The sequence below is a fragment of the Corapipo altera genome, unplaced genomic scaffold, assembly GCF_003945725.1.
Source record: "Corapipo altera isolate COAL_440 unplaced genomic scaffold, ASM394572v1 0, whole genome shotgun sequence".
NCBI lineage: Eukaryota > Metazoa > Chordata > Aves > Passeriformes > Pipridae > Corapipo > Corapipo altera.
In genome coordinates, this window is record NW_020884872.1 from 84,462,110 (window position 1) to 84,486,511 (window position 24,402).

The following is a 24,402-nucleotide window of genomic DNA, read 5'->3' on the forward strand; positions in this document are numbered from 1 at the left end:
GGCCTTGGTGGATGAGAAGCTCAACATGACCCAGCAATGTGCACTTGCGGCCCAGAAAGACAACTGTGTTCTGGGCTGCACGAAAAGCAGCGTGACCAGCAGGTCGAGGGAGGTGATTCTTCCCTCTACTCCACTCCCATGAGATCCCACTGGAGTGTTGCAGCCCAGGAAAGACACAGACCTGCTGCAATGAGCACAGAGGAGGGCAACAAAGATGATCAGGCACTCAAGCACCTTCCCTATGGACACCATCTGAGAATTGGGGGTGTTCATCTGGAGAATAGAAGGCTCCGAGGAGAGACCTTACAGCACCTTCCAGCACCTAAAAGGGTTTACAAGAAGGCTGGAAAGGGACTTTTGACAAGGGCATGTAGTGATGGGACAAGGAGTAATGGCTTTGAAGTGAAAGAGGGCAGGTGTAGATTAGGTATTAGGAAGAAATTCTTTACCATGAGGATAGTAAGGCATTGGAGAAATTGCACACAGAGAAGTTGTGGATGCGCTATCTCTGGATGTGTTCAATGCTAGCTTGGATGGGGCTCTGAGTGATGTTGTCTAGTGGAAGGTGTCCCTGCCCATGGCAGGGAGATTGAAACTAGAAGATCTTTAAGGTCCCTTTCAACCCAAACCATTCTATGATTCTACAATCCTATGCTCAAACCGTCCCCTAAGCGTGAAAAGGCACAGGGTCCTGAACCCTTATTGTTTAATTTCAGGTTGTTTCCACTGTCCTGCTTTCCTTTATTTTGTGAGATTGCTAGATGGAAAAGCCATCTGGGGAAGGAAAGAGAAAGGATTATGGAGCTGGGATACAACTATAAACACTAGGGAAGTTTCATGTGTACTGCACTTTAAATGTAATTTTTTTCTGTTATGTACTGTGTAAACACAGATCTGAAACAAGTTTACAATATAAGTGTAAGAAGATGTATAGAACACTGATAGTAGAAACAAACAGATGAATACACAGAACCAGTGGGATGTGCTACTGAGCAAGTGATGCCAAACACGAAGTTGGAAGAGCACAATGATGCAATCCTGTTTTGGTGTAAGTGGTGAAAAGAGCTATCAGTAATTTCCAGGATAATCAACTCATTCATACTTAACACCAACTTTCAGGAAATTTCATCACAACTGTCTTCTCCTCAACTATAAAATATGAAAACTCCCAGAATGAAATATTCACCCTGCATAAATCAGCAGAGGTGAGCTTTAACTCTTCTCAGTGTCCTCCCCACTATCTCTTCCAGCCTTGCCTGCTGCACAGTGAGCACTCTGGGCTCTGGCACTTCTGTAGCCCCACAGTCTTTTGCTGTACTGAGCTGTGTGCTAAAACTGTATAACTTCATATTGTTAACAGTGCTGCAACAGTCTGTTCAAGTTAGGGAGCTCCCAATTTGACATTTTGCAATATCTGATTTCTGACATGTGATGGCTTGTCTACTTGGAATTAGGAAAAAAACAAAAGTGAAAAAAAAAAACCAAAAGTGTCCATTAATGTACTAAGCAGTGAATGATAAATTGAATTAAATTCTACTCACATGAAGTAGAGTTTTTAAATTAATCAAAGAGAGTGAGAACTAAGACGAACTATCTTACTACCACTGAAATTTGGTGTGTTTCTACCAACTTTAATAAAATTCTAGGCATACAGAAGATTCCATTATTTTTAGCATTGGAGATAGTGATGACTGAGGCAATTAATGGAAGAAAAAAAACTGTTTTGTACTTATAGACAAGAAATAAAACAGCAATGGGATAAAAACATCTCTGGCAAAAATAAGCCAGGTCAAGGACAAATCATTGTCACAGAATACACAGTGAGAGGTGTGAAATATGCCTCAAAAATAACTAATACCTAGTTGCAGAAGCATAGTTCAAACTATTAGTTTTCTATTTGCCTTTTCAGGAGAGAAGAATGATCAATGGCAAAGATGGATTTGATCGCTTGCACTCATTCCAGGTGAGGACTAGAGAGAAAGTAAGTGGATTCTCTGAATGTAGCTAAAATTGCAGAAATGAAAAGTAGGAAGAAAAATAAATCATGTTTCTGTTCATCCAGTGAAAGCATTTGAAAGAAGTAGTATATGCTTTTGATGATCTCCTGCTCTATACTTGTCAAGGGACATTTGTTTTCATTATTTGATAAACACAGTTCAGGGATAACTGAAGTTATCTCAAGTCCATTAATAACTATTTAGAAAAATAGCATTAACTGAAAAGCCCAGATCTAGTACCTGCACGCCATGGAGAAAACTAGTTAGAACAGAGCTGTCATATCTTTTCCAACTTAAGAAACATTAGTGAAATGATAGTGAAATACTGCAAAACTACAATCACCAGTAGTTCTGCGAAATCTAGTCAGCTATATATAAATGAATCTATCACTGGATGAATAACAATTTATTCATTTATACTCTGTATTGTGCTATCTCCAGGAAAGCTAGTCACGAAGCAGATCTTGATTATCCTGGCACTTTACAAACACAGAAGTAGATTACACTTCCAAGGTGCTGAGAGCAGCATAATATAACTTGGGGAAATGTGTACAGCTACAGTTTGATACACCTACGCTGCCTTTCAGCACGGTCCTGAGCTGGTGGGGGTGTGTTAAGCACAACACTCAGATATAGTCCTCATGCACCACAAGCTCGTTCCTCTCCTCACTTCAACACTAGAGGCAAATTGTATTGCCTCATCATTCAGTTGTGGTGTGTGGGTAAGGGCAGCTGAAGTTATGAATGCATAATCCAACCACCTGCTCAGGTGACAACAGAGCATGACCATGGTTCTGCATAGCCTGAGGAGGAATGTAGGGGATGCTTTAATGCATCTCGAGCAGGTGTAGGTTCAAAATCATAGTCTAGCCCTGGAGCACCAGTTTACTATATGATACATTCTGCATGTAAATGAGGATTTGATCCGCCTGATTTATCTGTCTAGATAGGTTTTTGAGTCAGGAATCTTACAGTGTTGTCTGTGAGCACATTCCTTAGAATCACAGGAAGAGGTCTTGCGTTTCTTAGTTGAGCTCTATGGCTGTTGCGGACAACTGTATAAAATAATTACCTCTCTAAGTTAGTCAAGCTTCACTTAAAAAATGATTCTTACTGGAATCAGCGTAACAAAATCAGCGTTAGAAGGGAAACTTAATGGCTTTGAAGGTTAGTAACTTTATTTTCAGCTGAAATTTATAGAGGGTCAATTCAGACTCATTTCTTATTTTATCAACAATGTCCTTTAATCTTGCTGATTATCTTCCCTCTCTGGTCTTTACCTTCAACTGCATTTATAGATGACAATAGTTTCTCCTCTCAGACTTTGCTTTTCTAGGCTTAATGGGACAAGTTTTTAGAGTCTTTTCAGATGCCAGTCTAGTACCTACAGTATTCTAGTAGCCACTTCCTGAACCTGTCTTCATTTACAAATGCAATATTCCACTATATCTAATGATACTTGGGCACATAGCTTTCATATCTCTTCATATCTACAGGAAACACCTCCTTTGATATTGCTAGGCCTGCACATCTTTTTCAGTTTATCTTTTTTTACAACCACTGAACACAAATTTACTTATACAAAACTACTTCATGAAAGTGTTTTTCACCTCTGTCAGTTAATGAGCTGTGGTTACATAGCACAAGTTCTTGTTCTTAGTTACAGGTACGTAACATACCACTTGGTATGTTTAAATTTAATTATCTTTCTTTTACATCAGTTCTGGAGATTACCCACTGATCTCTTTAGAACACTTACATCCTCCCTATACTGAAAACTTTTTGCTGTGCTGTGACATCAGGTAATTGCACTGAGACTGAGAACATCAAGCAGAAATGATTTGTGCTAAGATCATTACTAAGCAGAGTGCATTTCGGGAACCATCATGAAGGACTCATTAATTATCTTCTAACCTGACAGTTACCTCTTTAGAGCAATCTGTCATCTCCCATAAAAACAGGCACTATCCATTTCAGAGCTTTTTTACTAATCCCCTTAGCGTCCAGGACAATGCTTACTATGTTTGAGTCAAGAAAGGGAGAATAGATTTTCTTTTCCTAGGGAGTCAGTTAAAAAACAAAAATAAAAAGCTATCAAATTACTCTGGTACAACCAGCTGAAACTATGGGCTGTAACAAATTGTCTCTTTTCCCATTACATCAACATTCTATATTCTGCTTCAAATGTGTGACCACTGCTTTGATGAATGGATTGAAAACTTCATTCAGTTTATTTAAAATTCTAGAAAGGAAATCACCTGTCCTCCCACAACTTAAATTAATTTGGGGTTCTTGAAGTTTTCCTCACTCATATATTCTATTTTAAAATAATTTGCTACTTTGCCTTTCAAGATATTCAAAGTTACGGTCCTTCAGAAACATGGAGTCAAAATACTAGTTTGTAGATGGCACAAACCCAATCACTATTTTATCTCACTAGATAGTGCTCCAAAACTTACTCCCTGTTCTTTTTCCATTTAGATTTCCTTTTTTTTTTTTAAGATCTATTTCAGTTGACTTTTCCCAAGTCTCACTTCTCTGTTAAATACTGACCTTTCAGATATACTTTTTGCCACAGACCAATCCTTTTTCTAGTCTTAATATTCTATCAGAAGTATCTTCTCCTCCACTTAAGGAACTTTCCTTACAGCATTTTTTTTCCTTACTAAGTTGCAAAACTCATTCAAAGTCTTTCAAAGTCTTCTCCATTTCAAATGTTTACCTCCAAACCTTAGCTGAATAATTTGTTCCATTGGTTTCCTTGAATTTTCCCTTTATACAAAGAGAAACTCAATTCAAACATTTTCTTTTAATTTAAACAATTGATTTGAAATGACTTGGTCCTCATTTCTTTGTTGAATTCAGATCTTCTATGAGGTCTTTATTAAGGAGATCTAAAATATTACCAATTCTTTCTCTTTCAGTTACAATTTGGTAAAGAAATATATTGTCAACTAAATCCAGGTATATCTAATATCTGTTATTAGCATCACATGTCCTCCAAACAGAGAAGTTGTATCTCCTGTACAGTCTCTTTCTTTCAGTAAGCAGAGAGCATCACCAAATTCAGTGAGAATAAGGGAGTATCAATAAGCAAAGTCAGGGTGATACAGATGGGAAAAAAATTACTATACTCACATTAGTCTGTGTATTTTAAAAATCAATAACACACTAGAAACAGCCTGAGTGCATAAAAGCTAAATAACCCATAGGCCATTTTTCCCATTGTATGTACAAAATTATGAAATTTATTATTTATAAAATATTTGCATATAAAGATGAAGAATACACAAATAATGATATTGATTGAAACACAAAAAAAAGACAGCACAAAGCCTCTGCCTGATGTGGTTGCTGTGATCTCTTCACCCTGTAGAGATTTGGCTGAAGAACTTTAAAAATCTTTCTGACTTGTTTGCTTTTATGAAAATACATCTATCAGCTCTATCAGCAGACTAAGTAAGAGAATTAGCCTATATCACCCTCTTTGTTAGGACCAGATCCAAAATCCATTAGTGACTGTGAAGAGCCTCCTATTGACTCCATGAAGCTTTAGATCAGTTTATGGGTGCAAGCCTAAAGCAAGATGAACATGACATCTGGTTTCTCCAATGGTAAGATTTCTGTTCTCTACCCATTCCTTCAGAATTTCTTCTGGGTGCCTTTTCCTTTTTTCTTTGCATTTTCTTTTTCACCAGCTACAATAACCTTCTTTTCTTCACTATCCCTCTAAGTTAAAAAAGTACTGGATGCTACCATTTCTCTAGATCATTTTCATAATATTCTCAGATTATAGCTTGCTTTCTTTTTGTTTGTTAAATAGTCACATACTACAAGATAAGATAGAGCAATGAGCAACAGTCTTCTGTCCTTCAAATATGAGAGAACATTGGTTTTGGTGAGCATATAAACACCAACAAAGAATAATGAAGTGAATTTTTGTCAGGTTTAATAGCAGTGCTATTTATAATTCAGCACTAAACAATACTATTGCCTCACTAGGCTTGTTTCAAGGAAACTTTATTCTAAGTGCTTTACTATTTAATTGATGCATTACAAGATAAAAGAAAGGATAAAGAAAACAAATGAAAATAGAAGAAAGGGAAGGGAAGATACAGGCACTTGTCTTTGCCTTATGACACTAGAACAAAATAATTAGAAAGAATGGTTTCTCCATCCATTTAAGTTTGAATACTGCTTTAAATTGTTCATTGATTAATGCATTCTTTCTCAGTATCTCCAGAACAATAAACTGTTTTCTCAAACTATTTAGTGCTACAACAACAGAATTATTTAGGAGTGACTTACTTTTTCATTCAGTCTTGCCTGTGCCTAATGCCTTTAAACCTGCTTTCCAGCAGCAGTCCATGGAATTCAAACTCTACCTTGCAGAACACAGATATTGACTCAAAATCCACGAGAAAAAAACTTACAAAATCAGTTCCCATTTTCTGCAGTAGTCTCTTCAAACTGATGTTAACATCATTCTTGCCATTGATTAATTAAATGATATATGTCTGATGACTGGATTTTCCACAGTAGAAATGTTAGAGATCCCAAATGTTGTGTGATGGGGATAAGCCGCCCTTTCTTACAACCAGATAGAACTCATAAATGCTTTCCTTGCACCACTTTTGTTTTGAAGCACACACCATTGTCTATGATGCAAACACTGTGACCTTCAAATCCCTGAAATGCTTTGCAGTGCATTTTTAAAAGGACTTGCTGTTGCAGGAAAGGTTTGGATGAGTTGTTCCGAAAAATGCAAGAACTCATATAATTACCCCAAAGTGCTTGGATAGTGCCAGAAACTCTGAAATTAAACTTAACAGTCTCCCAGATATGTTCTGGGATATTAGAAATGTCAAAAAGAAAGACTTAAATCCACCTGTTAAAACATCTAGCTGTCCAGCTGATACTTCTGTATTCTGGCAATGATGCAAATGAGGGTTCTCTTATTTCAAAATGAAAACAATGTAATATTCCTTTATCTATATCAAACCAGGAGTCAGCAAACTGAGTATCATAAATAGCATTCTGAATAACATTAAGTAAATATTTGGAGTACTAAAAAGACCCAGAACATCAAGAAGAGGCAATCCATTGCAGCTGAAATATAATGGGACGTGAGATTCAGTTTTATATCCACTCACTGAGTTCACATCTAGGGTTGTCTCTGGATTTTAGATGTTTTAAAATGCAAAACTGAACTTTTTAAAATGCAAAATATCCTAGTAGTCCCCTAATACAACTTTCCCAGTCTCCCTGGGAAAGTTCAACATCCTTAGGCTACAGAAACAAATTGCCTCTAATCTATTGTCTTCCTGATACTCAAAATCATGAATTCCTGACTCCACAGTAGCTTTTCTTTCCTCTTGCTCCTTTGAAAGGAAAGGTCAAGTATCTCTATATCCTATGGATGCAAACTACCTGGCACTAAAGTCCTTTCTTAGGAAATGGAAACTGTATTCATAGCTCCTCTTCAGGTTAAGGAGATCTTAATCATCCGTGTCTCCACTGGAATGGTGGTGAAGTAGGAAGAGCCACCACATCTCCTTTCTTCCCTCCCCAGTAAATGAGCAGGTTCAGATTACATCTGGGCAATTAAACTTCTTAAGTGATCCAAACCCAGGGACATCATGTTCATGAATGGTGCCAGTTGAAAGACAAGTGGTAATCTGTGAGCAGCAACACTCCCAGAAAAGCACAAGAGTGGAATTAAGATCCCCAGCATCATTTGCTGCACATTCTGACATGCACACAGACCTGGTAGTGCCTAAATTGTCAGGGACAATGTTAGAGTTGGAGGCCTGCATTTCATCTACATAGCTCTTTCGGCCATCTGAGTCCCTTTATGAATCTGAGTCACATATACGACCTTAAAAAAGGAAGGCGACAACACTCCTTCTCCCAAATGTGGAAAACTAAAATCATTATTATATTATCCAGTGAACCAGTCCTTTTCCTTTCTTTCTTTTTTTTTTTTTTTTAAACCAAATTGAAAAAAAACCCAGCGCTCACTAATTCTGATAACTGCTTTGCCAGGTATCTTCATAGATGCATAACTTTGATTTTTTCATTTATTTTTAAAGTTATTTATATAGGTAATTATTACACTGTGACATATCAAAAAAAGAAAAAAAAAAAAAACAAACTTACCAAAGGAAGGAAAGCAATTATCACCAGATTTTAAAGACTTCTAAAAGCATCAGTAAGACAAAGGTAAAACCAGAAAAAATTAAACACCCTCACTGGATATAGAAGAAATACAGGAAAATGTGGTGTTTGCTTTTCGATAATATTTTCAAGGGTATTTTTCATCATTCTAAATATAAAAATTTTTAAAATTTGAAGATGGAAAGAGCATTTGGGGCCATTAAGATTTTGATAAAATTACTGCTTTTGTAATCATGTTTACAGTTATAGTTCCATTTTCAACTCAGCCTTTAATGGTTTGTCATTTTATCAAAAACCCTTTCTCTCTTGTAGGTTGCAGATCTCTATGCAGTCTAAAATTCAACTAAACCCACCTGGTTTGGAGCTTTTTTTTTTTTTTTATGTCCTAACAACATATTCATGACTTTGTTTTTCACTGCACATCTGACAGCTAGGGCTTTTTGTGGGTTTTTTGGACACAGTTTTACTTCAAATGTGTTGCTATGCAAAGAACTTCAAACTAACATTATTTCTCTAGTATATAAAGGAGTATATTGACTGAATTTAGCATCATAGTCCTGCCAGTGTATTGTTGCACGTTTCTGTTCAGAAATAGTTAATGTGGTTGTGCTCTCTGTAATGCAGCTAGCCTACAGGATCCAGCTTGGTTGCTGCATTGTGCTTCCTTATTCAATTTGACTTGTGCATTTTTCATAGATATACTCTGTTTTTCAGCGAACCAAGAGCTTTTGTATTTATAAATTTCCCTTGCTAGTTAGCCGTATCTAGAGAGCTGATTTACCTGAGATAATACAATACAAGCAATATGTTTGTTAAGCATAGCAGAATAATATAACAGGAATGAAAATCTGACAATTTCCAAAGTATACAATTGTGTCCCATAACAGCTGTAATTGTTTTTATTTCTTCTTCATGTAGGTTGCTTTTGTCTAATGCTTATTTCTATTTTAGAATTTTGGTTTTTTTCAAGTGTGTGTTATTTCAATCCCATTTTTTCTTGGCAATTGTTTTCAGTGAGTATGTATTTTTCACAAATACATTATGGTCCCTCCTCCACTATATTCTAAGCAAATTTGAACAAGCTAAAGACTATTTTTCCCGAAGGTTTAAAAAATTCTATTAAAAAATCACTTTGGCCAAAAAGAGTTCTGTCTTCATTTATGGGAGACTGGTTTTCAGTAACAACACTGATATCATCTGCTAAACACTAAAAACTTGTAGGGTTGACTTCTACTGACCCTAGGGTCCCCATTAAAATGATAGCATTTAACAACAATCATTATACTATAGCATCTGAAATACCCTGTTCCTTAGAACAAGGAAATAAAGATATTTAATTTACAAATACAGTTTTGGAAAACTTACCTTTTAAATTTGTCTAAGTAGGTAATCAATGCCTCAAAGTTAATCTAAGACTGAGGAAACAACTGGATCATCTACCTTGAACTCCTACCTAATATAGGCTATAGGACCTACTTAAGTTATCTCAGGAGAAAAATACCACATAATTCCACAACGTCTCTTCATTATATAGAGCAATTACTGCAAAAAGGAGACAAAAGCCAGGATAGGTTTGCAGTTTCCCCCCTTCTTACAGAAATTGAGCACACATCTGTCTTCTTCCACTCAACCTATCTAAATTCAACATCAAAGCATCAGCTCTTGTTATCTCCTTCCAGATAAGATGGAGAACATTCTCTTGAAGGTTATTTCTCATGTAAGTGCATGTTTGACCAAATCACCTCCTAATTTTCCACCAAAAAAATAAATTCATGAAGGTACCTGTGTCTCTCACTAAGAGAGTGTGTTTTTCATGGTCACAATAACCCTCAAGGTGTCCCCCTAGAGACACTTCTGTTACCAGCATCTTTTTCAAGTAGAATTAAGCAAGACATTCCAAAAGTTTTACACATTAGCTCCCAAATCCTGTTACATTCCACATCCCAAACCCTGTTCTACTCTACAAGTTCTCATTTACGCACTGTAGGCCTTCACTACCTCTTTGGTTCCAACACTGGACTGAAAATTTGTGTTTGGCTGATAACAGCCAATAAGGCCCAGGACATTTTTGCAGATTCATTGCTTTTGAGGCAGGGGTCCTTGATTTCATACAAAGGCTGTATTCTCTTTCTTGACACATGACTTCAGATTTGGCCAGTGTAAAATACCCATGTTTTACCCAGAACAGTCTGACATTCCTTTTTTTCTGACAGACACCATAATGAATCACTCCATCCATTTACCCTTTTTAAACATCACCAGGGCGTTAGATCTCTTTCGATATGTTCTAATTTCTTCAGTACTCAAAGATCGCTTGAAAACTCAGTGTAACAGATGCAGACGCTCTTCAATTAACTCCTTTAGAAATTGGGTTGGAAAATCAAGGCCCTCGTTCATTCTCATAATTAAAGATAGTTTGGGGCTTTATTCATATACAGTTACATTAGATTCTTAGTCCTTGCTATATTTGAATTTATCTGATTTCCTTCCACCTAGTTAAACTAGAACTGAAGCTTCAGGAAGATCATGGTATTCCTCAGCCTGTTTTGATGGGTATTTCTCTGCTATTGGGAGAAATGAGTAATGGCATTGTTTGGAGGTGGAAAATCAGGGGAGACATTGATTTTTAATGGCTTTTGTTGCTTTAACTCAAAATTTATAGCCCGAAGCAGTTACATTTTCTTTTTACCGTAGGTCTACACACACACACATACACATACACAATCTCAACTCACTCATTTCTCCCTAAAACACATTATAGTGAATACACCTAAAAATGTCATATTCGTTTTCTAAGCTTCCTCACAGAAAGGCATTCCTCCCACTTGAATTATAACAATAGATCTCTAGCTCTCTCATGAGAATGCTTAATATGAAATCTCTACGCATATTCATTATAATGTAAGTTGCATAGGTATAGCATTTCTTCTTGCTTAAAAAAATCAATTAAGATTTCAATATCCAGTATTTTAATTATATATTTATTGACAAAAACATGTACCTCACTGTGTAATGTAGCCCTATTTCTGCTTTTGGAAATACAATAAAAGTATCTATTTGTCAAATATTTATTATCTTTCCTAAACAAATACTGGATGGACAAGTAGTAAGTACACATATTTTAGCCTTCTTAAAAATTCAAGGGACATTATAAAGGTACAAAAATGCTATCTTATTTCCCATATTTCCTAAACTTCTGTAAATTTTGCAGTATTATTAAGGTCCTTGATACCAGTGGAATAGGTACTTTTCACTGTGGACTTCGAAAAGGAGGTTGCTAGACTACACATCCTAGGATATGCATGTTTTCATGCTAGTTTTACAGCTGGCCTGCTTTTATGTGCTTTAAGTTTCCCCATCATGAAATATGACAAAAACACTAGGTACATTATCATACTTCTCCTCATCATCACTGTTACAGTTAAGAAAAAGATTTGCACTTTATTCAGCATTAGTAAGGATTAAAATTACAAGCTCATAATTTATTTTAGTGGCTTCTGTTTTCTTCCCCCCTACATAAATGAATTCCGTTTAATAGCAATCTTTGTATTAAATTTTCACAGTGGCAATATGCTACCAGGAGCTCTCTTCTGCTTTGCAGGTGAGGTATAGGAAATGTGGAACAAGTTAACTCTGTAAAATTAAAAACCACTCAAAAAATGAATTATTCATAGAATTCAGTCAGAATTCATATATCACATTAAGTTGCATAAGGTGACTTTCAAGCCATGCTTGAGTCTCACCAGCTAGGTCAAATTCTTAGGGTAAAGCAATAACTTGCAATATAAAACGTGCATAAGCAGCATACAATTGCTTTTCATCTACTTATGACTTCAAAATACCTGGTGGCACCTTATCCATTTGACATTTAGTTGCAGTTTTAAGCATAGGGACAAATTTGAGAGGAAATGGCCTACATCATATAATTTCAAAGAACTTTTACGTGCTACAAAGTAGGCCATTGCTCCTGTAAAACTACTTTGCAAAAAAGCATATCAGATAAATTCTCAGCCCTCCTATGACAAGGAAAAGCTTTTCTTCCCTTCATAGAGTCAAAGATAAACTGGATGGTAGTTATAAGCGGAACACAAATGATCTTGTGACTGCTTCAAATACAAATGCATATGAACAGAAAATTGCAATGCTGCATCCAAAGAACAAATCAGAGATTTTTATTGTGATACTGTGTTAAGATGTACAGCAATGATAGTTGTGGAATTCAGTCTGGGTAACACAGTAAATTTTTTCCCCCCTTATTCCTCTTCATCTTTGTAGTGTCACTCCCTACCAAAATGGCATACTGATTCCTCAAGGTTGTGTAGCCCTAATTTATGCATTACACTTGATTTTAAATTATAACAAAAATGAAAAGCAATTTTCTACAATGCAAAGCATTGCTTTTTCTAAGAGACAAATCTAGTATATCAGAGATGGCTTTTTAAAGTCCTGCCTTGAAAATGACCATCTTTGTTGCAAGTTGATTATTATCATCTCCAGAATGATTCATTTCTACCAGTAAATTGACGTTCATTTTTCTCATTTACTTAAATGTACATATTTTAAATCTACATATTATTTGTCAATGCCAGTTGCAAAACTAAGTGAAAACTGAGTCAGACCAGTGCTTTGTAGCTCATATTTTTTTCTGTACTGTTTTCTCAGTCTTTATGCAAAAAGATTCCCACATACTTTCTTTGAAAAGAAGCATCTCAGACACACATATAACTACTTTTTAATGTATACATACCCTCCTATTAGTGTTTCTGAAGTTTCTGTTCAGAACTGGTATGTTTATTTGGAAGCCTCACTCGCAGCTCTGCTCGTTAGTGACTGGTGCTGATTGATGTGGAGTATCGCAGAGTGAGACACCAGGTTTGCTTGGGTGGTACACTTAGACTGATTTCTACTGGCAGGCCTTTTCATAGAATCATAGGGTCACTAAGGTTGGAAAAGATCTCCAAGATCATCAGGTCCAACTTTTGACCAAATACCACCATGTCCACTGAACCATACCACAAAGTGCCATGTGTACTCCTTTTTGAACATGTCCAGGGATGGTGACTCCATGGGCCTGTTCCAAAAGGCTAATTTATGCCAGTTTGGAAAAGTCACACTGTGTGGAATATAACACCCATTTGTTTGGACTTCCTGAAAATTGGGATAAAATCCAAGCACTGAGAACACTCTTAAATCTAGATTAACTCCTGCAAAATTATTTCCAGGCAAAATTATTGTCTAACAGTGGCTGGAGGGAAGGGTCTGTTATCCTGCATCAGACTTAAGGACTAGGATACAGCTCCAAAGGTTGCCCTGTTTCATAGTACAAAGCTTTCTTCCCTTAGACCAACATTACTACAGCACACTGAAGTATTCCTTTCAGAAACTGGAATATTCTGTAGGTTTGACTTCACTGCCAAGGCAGCTTCAAAACCAGCCTGCACTAGATGTTCACTTTCCAAATACCAAATAGGAGTGAGATATAGCTTGTACTTCATCAGCTAAAGATAATAGAGTAAATAAGCTGAAAGGCCACATCCTAAAGAGCTACATCTGAAGTAAAGGCAATTTTCATGTAAAGTCGTAAATAATACAAAAAAGCAGCAGAATTACTCCCTGTAAACTATCTGGTGAGAGCAAGTGAGTTAGGAAATGAGAGAAAAGTAATAAATGAGTGATATTACCTGAAAAATAAAATGTCAATATCATAATAATTTAAAAGAAACAGCAGCAGAACATTGCCTCAAGGCAGCTATGACTTGCATGAAGTAACTTTTCAAATAATAGGTAACTCAAGGTCTCAGTGATCTTGACAGAATTAAAGGGATAAAACATTTAAATAGAGATGAATACGAATAATTCTTTTTCCTATACTCACTTAGGTAGGTTTTAAACTCTTAAATAAATTATGTTTAACTTTTTAACTTGTCTTCATTTTTGATATGGAATACACAAAATATTTTCCAGTTAATTTAATTTTGTTTCTATCACTTTCAGAATGCTTTCTAGTGTCTAGTGTCTTCTTTCTAGTATCTGTATTTTCTACTGATATGCTCTCCCTGAACAAATTCCCAGAGAGTTTTCAAGGCAGAGAATCTAAGTAACTTCAGGCCTGAGATTCAATATATTGGAGAATGAAATCTACTCCCTTGGGAGCAAAATAGCTCAGTGCTTCAAGTGACTCTAATTAAATTTTAAAAATATGGCAAACAATCTCAAATTTTCTTTATCTGTTTGAGCATTCTTCAAAGTTTCAAATTATTTTGAAACCACTAAAATACCACAGTGAGCTTTCATAACAGAATATTCAGTTAATTAAAATTTCTCACTCAACTCTCATAATCTTCTGTGGACCTGAGGATTCATTGAAACAAATTGTGAACCCCTCATCTGAAGAAATATCCCGAAATTATTATATGAATTACTAAAATCAGTGAATACATAGACAGTCAAATTTACATACACAGATGAATAAAAGCCTAATTAATTCCTAGTAATACAAATATTCTTTGCCTTGGAAAGCTTGAATCATCAAGTGTAAATCCAAACTATGTATTTTCTTTTACTCTGAATTATAAAACTAACACGCATGGGAGGGGACATCACTGTAATAATGCTCTTAGAGGAATTTAAATAGCATTTCAGCAATACATCCAAATAAACACACTATTCTGATTTAACCTAGCTAGCAACCATGAAGTGTCTTTCAGACACTTAGATTTAAAAGAAGGATTCTAAGAAAACAATATGAAAATATTCATTTCTTTGAATCCTTCCCAGAGGGACCTAAATACATAGTGTTATTTCAGTTTCTTTTCCTAATCACAGTGTAGCAGTTAATTTTTTTTGCCTATTCACTTACAGCTTTTCCTCTCCATTGTCTTCACTTTCACAGCTTTGCAGATTTCCTGTCATGATTATTGAGATCAGAAGTGGTGCAACTTCACAGCTGGGAAAAAGGATGTACACTGCAGAGCTGTAGCAATGATGAAATATAGGGCAAATCTTTCTCATAAACAAAGGTTCAAGGGAAAACCACGCTTTCTTAGCATTTTCCCTGGGTAAATCAAATTCTTCTGGTAGCATGTATTCTGAAGCAGTCCAGACCATCCCTATCTGTATATCAGACTAGTCCTCCTATCCCTGTCTCTCTTTTTGGGATAGTATCAATGCTGCAGCTGTGGGCAGCTCACTTGTTCTGCTTCACCTTGTTCCTTAGCAATATAACTACTAACAGCAATAACAATACATACAAATATCTTGTTCGCATCTCTAAGAGAGAGATAATATTTAATAGCTGTTCCATCACTGCACTTAGTCTTCAGTAAGATAGTTACATGGGTTTATTGAATTTCCAGTCCCAGACACTGAATGTGGAGAATGACAGCTAAGAATACCAGGCAGGAGCTTCTGTGCCTCAAAAGGCACAGCCCTCTATCTGCCAGCTCTTCTGTCTTTCCACCCATACTCCGGACTGGCACGTTTTGTACCTCTACCACGCACAGGTGGAACAGGCCCCCACAAGAAATGCACAGCTCTACAACCAGGAATAGTTTCAGCATAATGACTCTCTGACAGAATAAGAACAAAATTTTCCAGTGATTAGTTATATTTTGGGTACCAAATTAGGGCTGCTCTGAGGTGAAAGAAAGTCACATGATTTGGGTGAGCAATATTAAAAAAAAATCAGACTGTTCCAAGGAATTTTAATTTAGGTCATGGAACTAAAGCAACCAAATTCTGTAGTTGATTTGGGAAATGTTGACCTGGCATTTCAGTATTCCATTAGCAGGACTGCACACCAGGCTCCTTCAGTTCCTTTCATCAGCTCACTCCTGCACAACCTCAGGTCAAAGTAAAATCTGGAAAGATACAACAGATGAAAGGAGACAGACCTTGCTTCAGCCACTGCATTCGGAGGCAACTGCCCTTTCCAGTACTTACAAACCTCTCTGAAGGTAAAAAACAGCCATTGACACAATTGCCCATCAGTCTGAACTCTAAACTAAGATGTGATTGGAATTAGAACACAGAAGAGAATTTCCTGCACAGTGATTGCATCCACTACACATTTATTTTCAAGGATCTTTCCTAATTTATTTTTTTCATTTTATAGAACTTTGTGTTATATATACACACAGAGAAATACACTACAGAGACTCTATATGGATACTCAAGAAATCAGTATTTCAAATTGTCTGCACAGCAATGAAAAATATGGGATTCTCATTTTCTGCTTGCTGATAACTCAGTTCCATACCTAGATACTTCTGTCTCTTCCTGTAGGTATCTTCTGGAAAAAAAATCCCATGGGTGAGCTTTAGAGCAATAGATGTATAGGTCAGTATTCTACTATGAATCTGGTATAAACTAGTCAATAAGGATTCTGCCTTTGAATTATAATCTATTTCAGTCTGAGGCTCCAAGAATAACTACCATTTAGGAAGCAGGCAAATGTAATAAGGGCACACAGAAAGCTTTCAACTGTGAAGAAATCATTTACAGTTCTGCAAAAATAAACACTCAGAGAGCAACATTGCATTTGGAGGAGCTTGGCAGGTACCTGAGGGACACTCACTTTAAGAGATTTACTTTCTCCTGCTGGAAGATGTCAGACCACTCCACTGGGGCTGTTGATGGTTGAGTATTGATTTGTGCACTCTGGGTTCTCATAAGCCATGTGTCTACAGCACATGCTTTTAAACTTCGAAAATACTTTTTCCTAGTGGCCATTTCTTGACCACTCCCTTCCACTTTGTTACTTCTGAAACACTTAAAGGAAGGTTTTCCTGGCACTGCAGTGTCCTACACCCTCATTTCTGAGAGGTCAAAGCATAATGATTTATGAACAACTGCTGTCTAACACCTTAAAAAGAGGTAGAACAAAGATACACTACTGACTAATAGTGAAAACCTTATTTCCCACATATACCAGCAAAAGGTGATCTTCGTTGATGAGAGGATGGCCATGACCTGGTATGAATTTGTACCAGGCTACATCAACAGCAGGGTGACGAGTAGGTCGAGGGAGCTGATTCTCCCCCTCTTTACTCTGCTGTCATGGGACACCACCTGGAGTGCTGCATTCAGCTCTGGGGGCCCCACTGTAAGGATGTGGACCTGTTGAGTGCAGAGGAGACCATGACAGTGATCAGAGGGCTGAGCAACCTCGAGTTGTTTAGCCTGGAGAAGAGATGGTTCCACAGGGACCTTATTGAAGCCTTTCAATACTCAGAGGGGGCTTATAAGAAACATAGGGACAGAATGCTTTTTAGCAGGGCCTGTACCTGTAGACAAGGGGTAACTGTTTTAAACTAAAAGAGGGTAGATTTAGGTTAGATCTAAAGAAGAAATTTTTTACAACGTGGGTAGTAAAATACTTGAGCATGTTGGCCAGAGAAGTTGTGGATTCCTCATCCCTGGAACCATTTAAGTCAATGCTGGACAGGGCTCTGAGCAACCTGATCTACTGGAATGTGTCCCTGCTCATTGTAGGAGGCTTGGACTAGATCGCCTTTAAAGGTCTCTTTCAACACAAACCGTTCTATGATTCTATGATCTCTACTAAAACAAGATATATAAATAAGTATTAAAAAATAAGTCATCAAGTCAAATTAAATCCTTGAGTCATTCAATACAATCTAATTCTCACTGCTCTTCAGTGTTCAGTGGAATGCACCTGTTTATATTTTTGCAAACTTTTACATTTGCACAAAGGAAATTAGTGATGGAAACAGTTTCTCTGGTTTACAAGTATCTAAAGCAAACAAAAATTGAGGCCTGGAATAAATTCTTTACTGAAATGTGCAAGAATTTATTTTTTTCTGTTTCCTCAGAATTTTTAATTTTTGAAAGTTTACTTATGATTAGTTACAGCCTTTTTAGTTGAGATTTGAATAGATCCTTCTATTTGGTGAAATGTGAATGACTTACCCATTACAGACCTATAATCTTGAACCAGAAAAATTAAATCTTTTCATGGTGCTTGATGTCACCAAACTATCAAGGCAAAGAAAAGAAGAGACAGAGTAGATTTTTAGTCTCTCCACTGAACAGAGCATGTGGTGGATAGAGAATTAAATTTATTAGGGTAATCACAGCACATTCCAAGATGATAAATCATCATTGAGAATTTACTCTTTTGGAATATGATTCTACGAATTCATTTAACCTGATTTTCTAAGGAAAAAATTATGCTATGTGAGCATCCATGTCTGTCTCTCCCTCAGCTGTAGTGAGACCAATAACAATTCCAACCAATCTGAAAAACTGAAAAAGTGAACAGGAAACAAAACAACAAGTTCCTGAACACTTTGTAAAATGACGTGGTTCATTAAAAAATGGGAACATTCTGCCATGTAATCTGAGTTGTTATCACAAGCCAGAAAATCCACAGGAGTATAAAAGAAAAAGAAGTAGAGACACTTGCTGCATGTCTCAACCTTGGGAAAATTCTCAGTTAGAGCTGGACCTGTTCAGATACCAAGGGCATTCAACCTCATGATATAAATGCTCTGGGAACTAGATGTCTTTAATTCCAGTGTTGATAGAATTTAATTTTTCTAAGCAGTCTATTCCACACAAAATAATATAATTTTACTTTTATACAGCTACCGAATAAAAAATATGTGCTGAACATGAAAACAGCCTTACTAATCATAACCACCCTCTTTTTTTCCTAACATTGAAAGAGTAGGCTAGGTTAGACGAGCAAAAAAGTAATGAGATTTGAACTCAGATGTTGAACTTGGCATAAATCCAATATGAATCGTCAAGTGAGCAACTGTCTCTCTTTCCTTGTCATCAAGGTAACTATTTATATTGGCTGATATTCCATCAACCTCTAGTAAAATCCTCTCTTCAGCATATGCATGGTACTGTATCAAGAAGTCAATCAATTAAAACTTTCCTCCAGCTCAGGGATGTTAGGCTAGCCTTTGTACCAGTCTATTTGATTATCTCTTACACTGACCACTGATTTACAAATGCAGATAGGCCTCTTGATAGCACTAGATATGTTTTTCAAGTCCTGCAGTAATGGAAGACTAACATGATTGCACTAATATGAATCATCTTATGTAGAATTTCCTTTTTAAAATGTCTTTAATATTCAACTAGAACAAATGGCTTATTTTAAAGAAATTTTTCTGATTGTGCATTTGGACATTGTAGGTTTTTACTAACCATGAAGTTTTAGTCTACACCTGGACACCTGGATCTGCATTTGATGCCCGTAAGTTAGCAAAGAATCTCACACATATTTTTTTCTTTGGTCTTTTTAATTTGTCTTAACTATGAACTGTTATTCAAGTATGTTCTTATGAGAGCTCTAAATGAGAAATGCTTATTTAACACTGGTCCTTGTGGGCTCAGGGATTGGTGAAGGTACCTGAGAAGTGGCTAGCACAACTGAAGAAGAGGATAAGAGCATTCACTACAGGGAGGGCTGGCAGAGGTATACTTACAACTTCTTTAACTCCTGGAACAGCACTGATCATAGATTTAAGGTCGATCTGCCTAAAATTCATTGTCTATCTGAGCTCTCCCTGAAGCCTTTTAACTGTAACTGGGACACAACATTTTAAATAAAAACAACTGAACAACATTATTTCAAAGAGCAAAAATTAAAAAAAAAAAAGCTTTCCTCACAAGCCCACTGTATCCTTGAAGTCATTTACTGGTATACCAACTAGATCTCAGCAAGCTCTGCACTATCCTTCCCTCTAGAACATTAGCAGAGTTTCCTCTTGGCATTTTTGGGACTCTGCTAATCTGCTCCTCAGCTCCACATGGGACACTTTCTGCCAACATGCACACAGTGGTCTTATTTTTCCCCAAGGGATGGAGACATCTCTTCACCCTGAGGCAAGGTTCATATCAAAGGCAGTAACTCTCTTCAGGAGTAGAACCCACAAATTCATGTCACCTATGGATGAAGGTGATCTCCTAAAATTAAATTAATGGTGTCTATAGAGACTGCAAAGTGTTTTGAATTCATGAATCCTTTACCACCTCCCCTTTCATTATGTTATTAAAAAAAGCAGGTAAGAGTCCAAAGGCCTAATACACCCTCAAACAATTTTTTTTTTTATAGAAAATCCTTTAAATTATATTGACCCTTTAAAAATGTGGATAAAAAGTCCTGAAGAAAATATTTGGTGGGTTTGAGGATGCAGAATCCTGTAACTCGAATAGCTGGAGTAAAATGTAAAGTTTATTACCAACTGTTTGGTATGAGCAAACTACATTTTTCTCTCTCAACAGCAGCAACCTTAATACATTTTGCAGCTTTGCCATTAAATACAGAGAGAAGATTCTCATCTAATTTCTAAAAGCAGTTTTGTGGAAGAAAATGGGTAATCAACATCTAAAATGTCTTTTTTTCTGAAAACGCTTTTAGTCTGACATAAATGACAGCTATTTAAAGGCAATCACTTGTGTTTTATATCTCACACAAAAACCGGCAGACACAGTATTCTGCCTTTGAGACAAAACACTAATACATGTGACAGAACATTTCGAGCAGTAGTAATCAGAAGCCACAGATCCAGCAGCATCCAGAAAACAACTGAAATATTCTCCATTAAGATCTGTATCTCTTTTTGCTATCCTTGTTCAGTCTTTTACTGATATTATGTTGCATTATGAACAACTAATTATCTGCATCTGACAGGTACAGGAGATGTAAATCACATTCATTCTGCAATATGTACACTGATAACTTACACATCTGTTAAAAGTAAAGTGGTTTCAAAATATCACCCAGGAGGCATGTGTTCTGTTCAGTGACCTTTGGAAACTCTAGTCCAATGAATAACTAGTGATGCGCGAGTAAGTTGAGAGGCAGTAGATAAAAAGTGCCTATAACCTTATATGTTATCTGTTATGAGGGTGGTTATGACAAAAAGATATAATGCTCTTTCATAATTTGCCCAAGAGAGCAAAATCAATGAGAACATAAACTTGTATCCCTTTAAGTCGAATGATTATGGAATTCATTATCCTGGACAATTAAAAATATAACATGCAGAAGAAATGCAATGAATTATATAATTTAAGAATCTAATTTAATGGTAATTTGCTACCTTAGAGGTATTTGTTCATATGGTGTCAGTCACATCTTGATAAATCTGGCCTTTCATTCAATCATTTTATGTAAAAAGGGGCTGAACTGTGCTTCAAGATGGAAAAACTTCATATTACCAGGATGTTGGTAGAATACTGAAGGAATTCAGTGATGACATTCTTGCATCCATTAAAAATCTTTGTAAGCACTACGGCCCATGACAAAGCTCAGACTTTCTTTCCCACCCCGTACACAGCCCATTTGGTCTTGATCTGGTGTCAAACAAAGTCCACAGTGTAAAGACAGCAGTTATGTAAGCAAAACACAAGGAAAAAACACCAAATCCAGGAAGATATTATGCAGCACAAATTTTAAATATCTTTTTTGTGCTACTTTTAAACCACACTACAAAGAAAGCCTTTACTGCAAACCCTGATTATAGCTCAGGTAATTCAGCCTTTCAGAAAACACATCCTTTACACATAGATATGGTCTGTAGCTTTTATGTAGCCACTTAAACATTAAAAACCCTTTTGAAATGTTTGTTTTATAGTATTACACTACATGTCCTCTATTATGCACATGTGCAAGGAAAACTAAGATCTTTAAAGGGAAAAGATGCCACAATTCCAGTTGAAAAGCTAAAAAGGGAGTTACCAAGTCCTGCAGGCTCTTCACAATAATCAAATGCCTAGTTGAGCACTGACAGAGTTATGAGGAAGAAAAATATCTTGAATACTGTCTACAAGTATCTACACCTCAAAGATCTTAATATCATGAAAGGCTTATCCTGTCGTATCACTCACATTTTTATAGTTTATAATAAACAGTGGCCACCTTTATTAAAAATTTTATTCTTAACCACATTCAATTTCATAACTGCATTATTTTTATTGCAGTGTTCTCCTGTAAGAGAGCATAAATTATACTTACCCTCTCCAAAGTAATTTCTTCAAATTCATATTCAATTTCTGTTCCATTGACCTAAACAAAATAAAATCAGAAAATTCCTTAAATGCACATGGAAGGTAACTTCACAGGCATGCTGTACAGCTCTTCTAATATCATCAGTTTCCTGAAGCATATTTTTCAACATATAGGTGAGGATTTCTAAATTGTAGACTACTTAGCTCCCTTTGTCTTGAATGGCATGTAATCAAGCCTATAAACTCGAAAACAGTAAAAGTTCAGTATGTAATGAATATGTAAGTCCCTTATGTAATGTGATTGATATTTGACATAATGTGTTTGCAGACTTTGTGCAAATATTTAAATAGTTTCCAAGGTAATAGTTTCATGTCAAAATAGAAGACCCGTTTCTAAAAATTTTTCTCACAAATGGAAGAAAGATTATTCATGCATTGTCTTATGAGCTGCAATTTACACTGCAATACAAAAACAGACCTGAAACTCATAGTACTTATGTAAAAATCACTCACTGATACATAGACTGAAATAGATCTTGTTTACTATATTAACCTAGGGCAAGAACATGACAGAGGACCTTTGAAATAGACAGCCAAATAGCAAAAAGGCATAGAATGTTAATGTAATTCTCATACTGAGTCTCAGTGTCAAAATAAATTAAGCTACAAAATGTAGAGTACCAAAATGGATTGCACTGGACAAGAAATCTATCAGCTGAAGACATGACACTGATTTAAGCAGTATTCAGAAACCTTGTTCCAGTCTGATATGGATTTTTTTTGTTCCTCTAGGCATGTCACTTAACATCCCTTATTTTTGTCGTTTCTTAAATGGGTAGACTACCGCATCTGAGAAAGCCACAAAGGCTGACTATATTGTAAGTAAACTGCAGAGCTATGAAAATACTTCTCTCATTAAAATCTTAGAAGAATTTCAAAGCGTCACTTAGCTACAACCAGTCAGCATTTTTTTGGCTTGGCCAAAAAGTATTGATTAACTAAAAAAAAAATATGAATCATGACACTTCAGTTTTTGTGATGATAGGCTATGCCCTGGAAAATAGTTTTGCTTTAGTGCTTTACTTAATGAAAAAAGTATTTTGCAAGATCTAAACTGAAGCAAAGCATTAGGACTGACATGATCTTCAAGGAATAGATGTGTTATTTCTCAGAATAAGAACATTTATTACGCCTCCCCACTCCCAACTGCTAATTTTCTATATTAGATTTCTAACTGTAATTAGAAAACATTGTACATAAATCATTCTTTATCTAGTCAAGTACATTTCAAATGTAATTAAGTACTTCGCTTATTAATATTATAACAAGGTACATGCATCTACCAAACAAAAGTTTTCTATAAAATCCACCAACTATTTAATTTGCCTGCATTTCAAGATCTTATAAACCATGAAATCAGTAACAGAAACCCAATCCTCAGAATCTGTATTGAAAAGGAAAGAGAGAGAAAAGTCCAAACAAACAACCCATGCTTAACATTGAAATGAAAAGATAGTATCAATGAATAAAATATTTAATATGTGCATAAAATTTGTATTTTTTACTTATTATGATCTGGTGATCACATCACACTACATTGAAATCAGAGATGAAAAAAATTTACTATAGGATGTTTTCCTGTTCTATGTTATCACTTTATTGCTTTCTGCACTGAGTCTTTTATTATTATAGGCAACTGACTAGGTATGAACAAACAGTTTTATAGATATTCCATTTTTCATCCTTTCTTGTCTAATGATAATGAAATCAAAGCCATCTATATGTCTCTGTTTTCATAAACTTCTCTTTCATCTTAGTTGGTGGATAGCTCTGATCTATGTCTTCAATTCCTCAGTCTTGCTCTATAAAGCTGTCTTTGCTTCACTGCTTATAATCGCTTTTCCTTTGCATTAAAAACTCATTAGTGCAGCAAAATGGGAAAAAGAGGGATATGAGAAGCGAGCAACCTCTGTATAAAGATGAAAGGACAAAACACAAGCTGAATACTCAATTTGTATTTACACACAAACGATATATTGCTTAGGATCATCTGAGGGGTTTCTATTATCATCCATAGTTGGAATTCTGAAAATGCCTTCAATTCAAATCGTGATTAATCACAGCAGAGTTCCATTATCAGGTTCCACAGCATCAAGGGTGATATGAATTAAAAAGCTGATCTTGATCCAGCTCCTTTTGTTTAAACATATATGTCTGCATACACAGTTCACTGCCCTGT

General features: G+C 36.0%; 1 protein-coding gene across 17 annotated transcripts in view; it reads right to left on the reverse strand.

Moving 5' to 3' along the window:
* Positions 1-24,402, reverse strand: part of DLG2 (discs large MAGUK scaffold protein 2) — a 999,036-nt gene that overhangs the window by 357,596 nt on the left and 617,038 nt on the right. For all 17 annotated transcript variants that reach the window (XM_027658222.1, XM_027659729.1, XM_027658823.1 and 14 more), the window contains one exon: positions 22,171-22,221. In XM_027658222.1, coding sequence (XP_027514023.1) covers positions 22,171-22,221 — 51 coding nt within the window. The remainder of the gene's footprint in view (positions 1-22,170; positions 22,222-24,402) is intronic.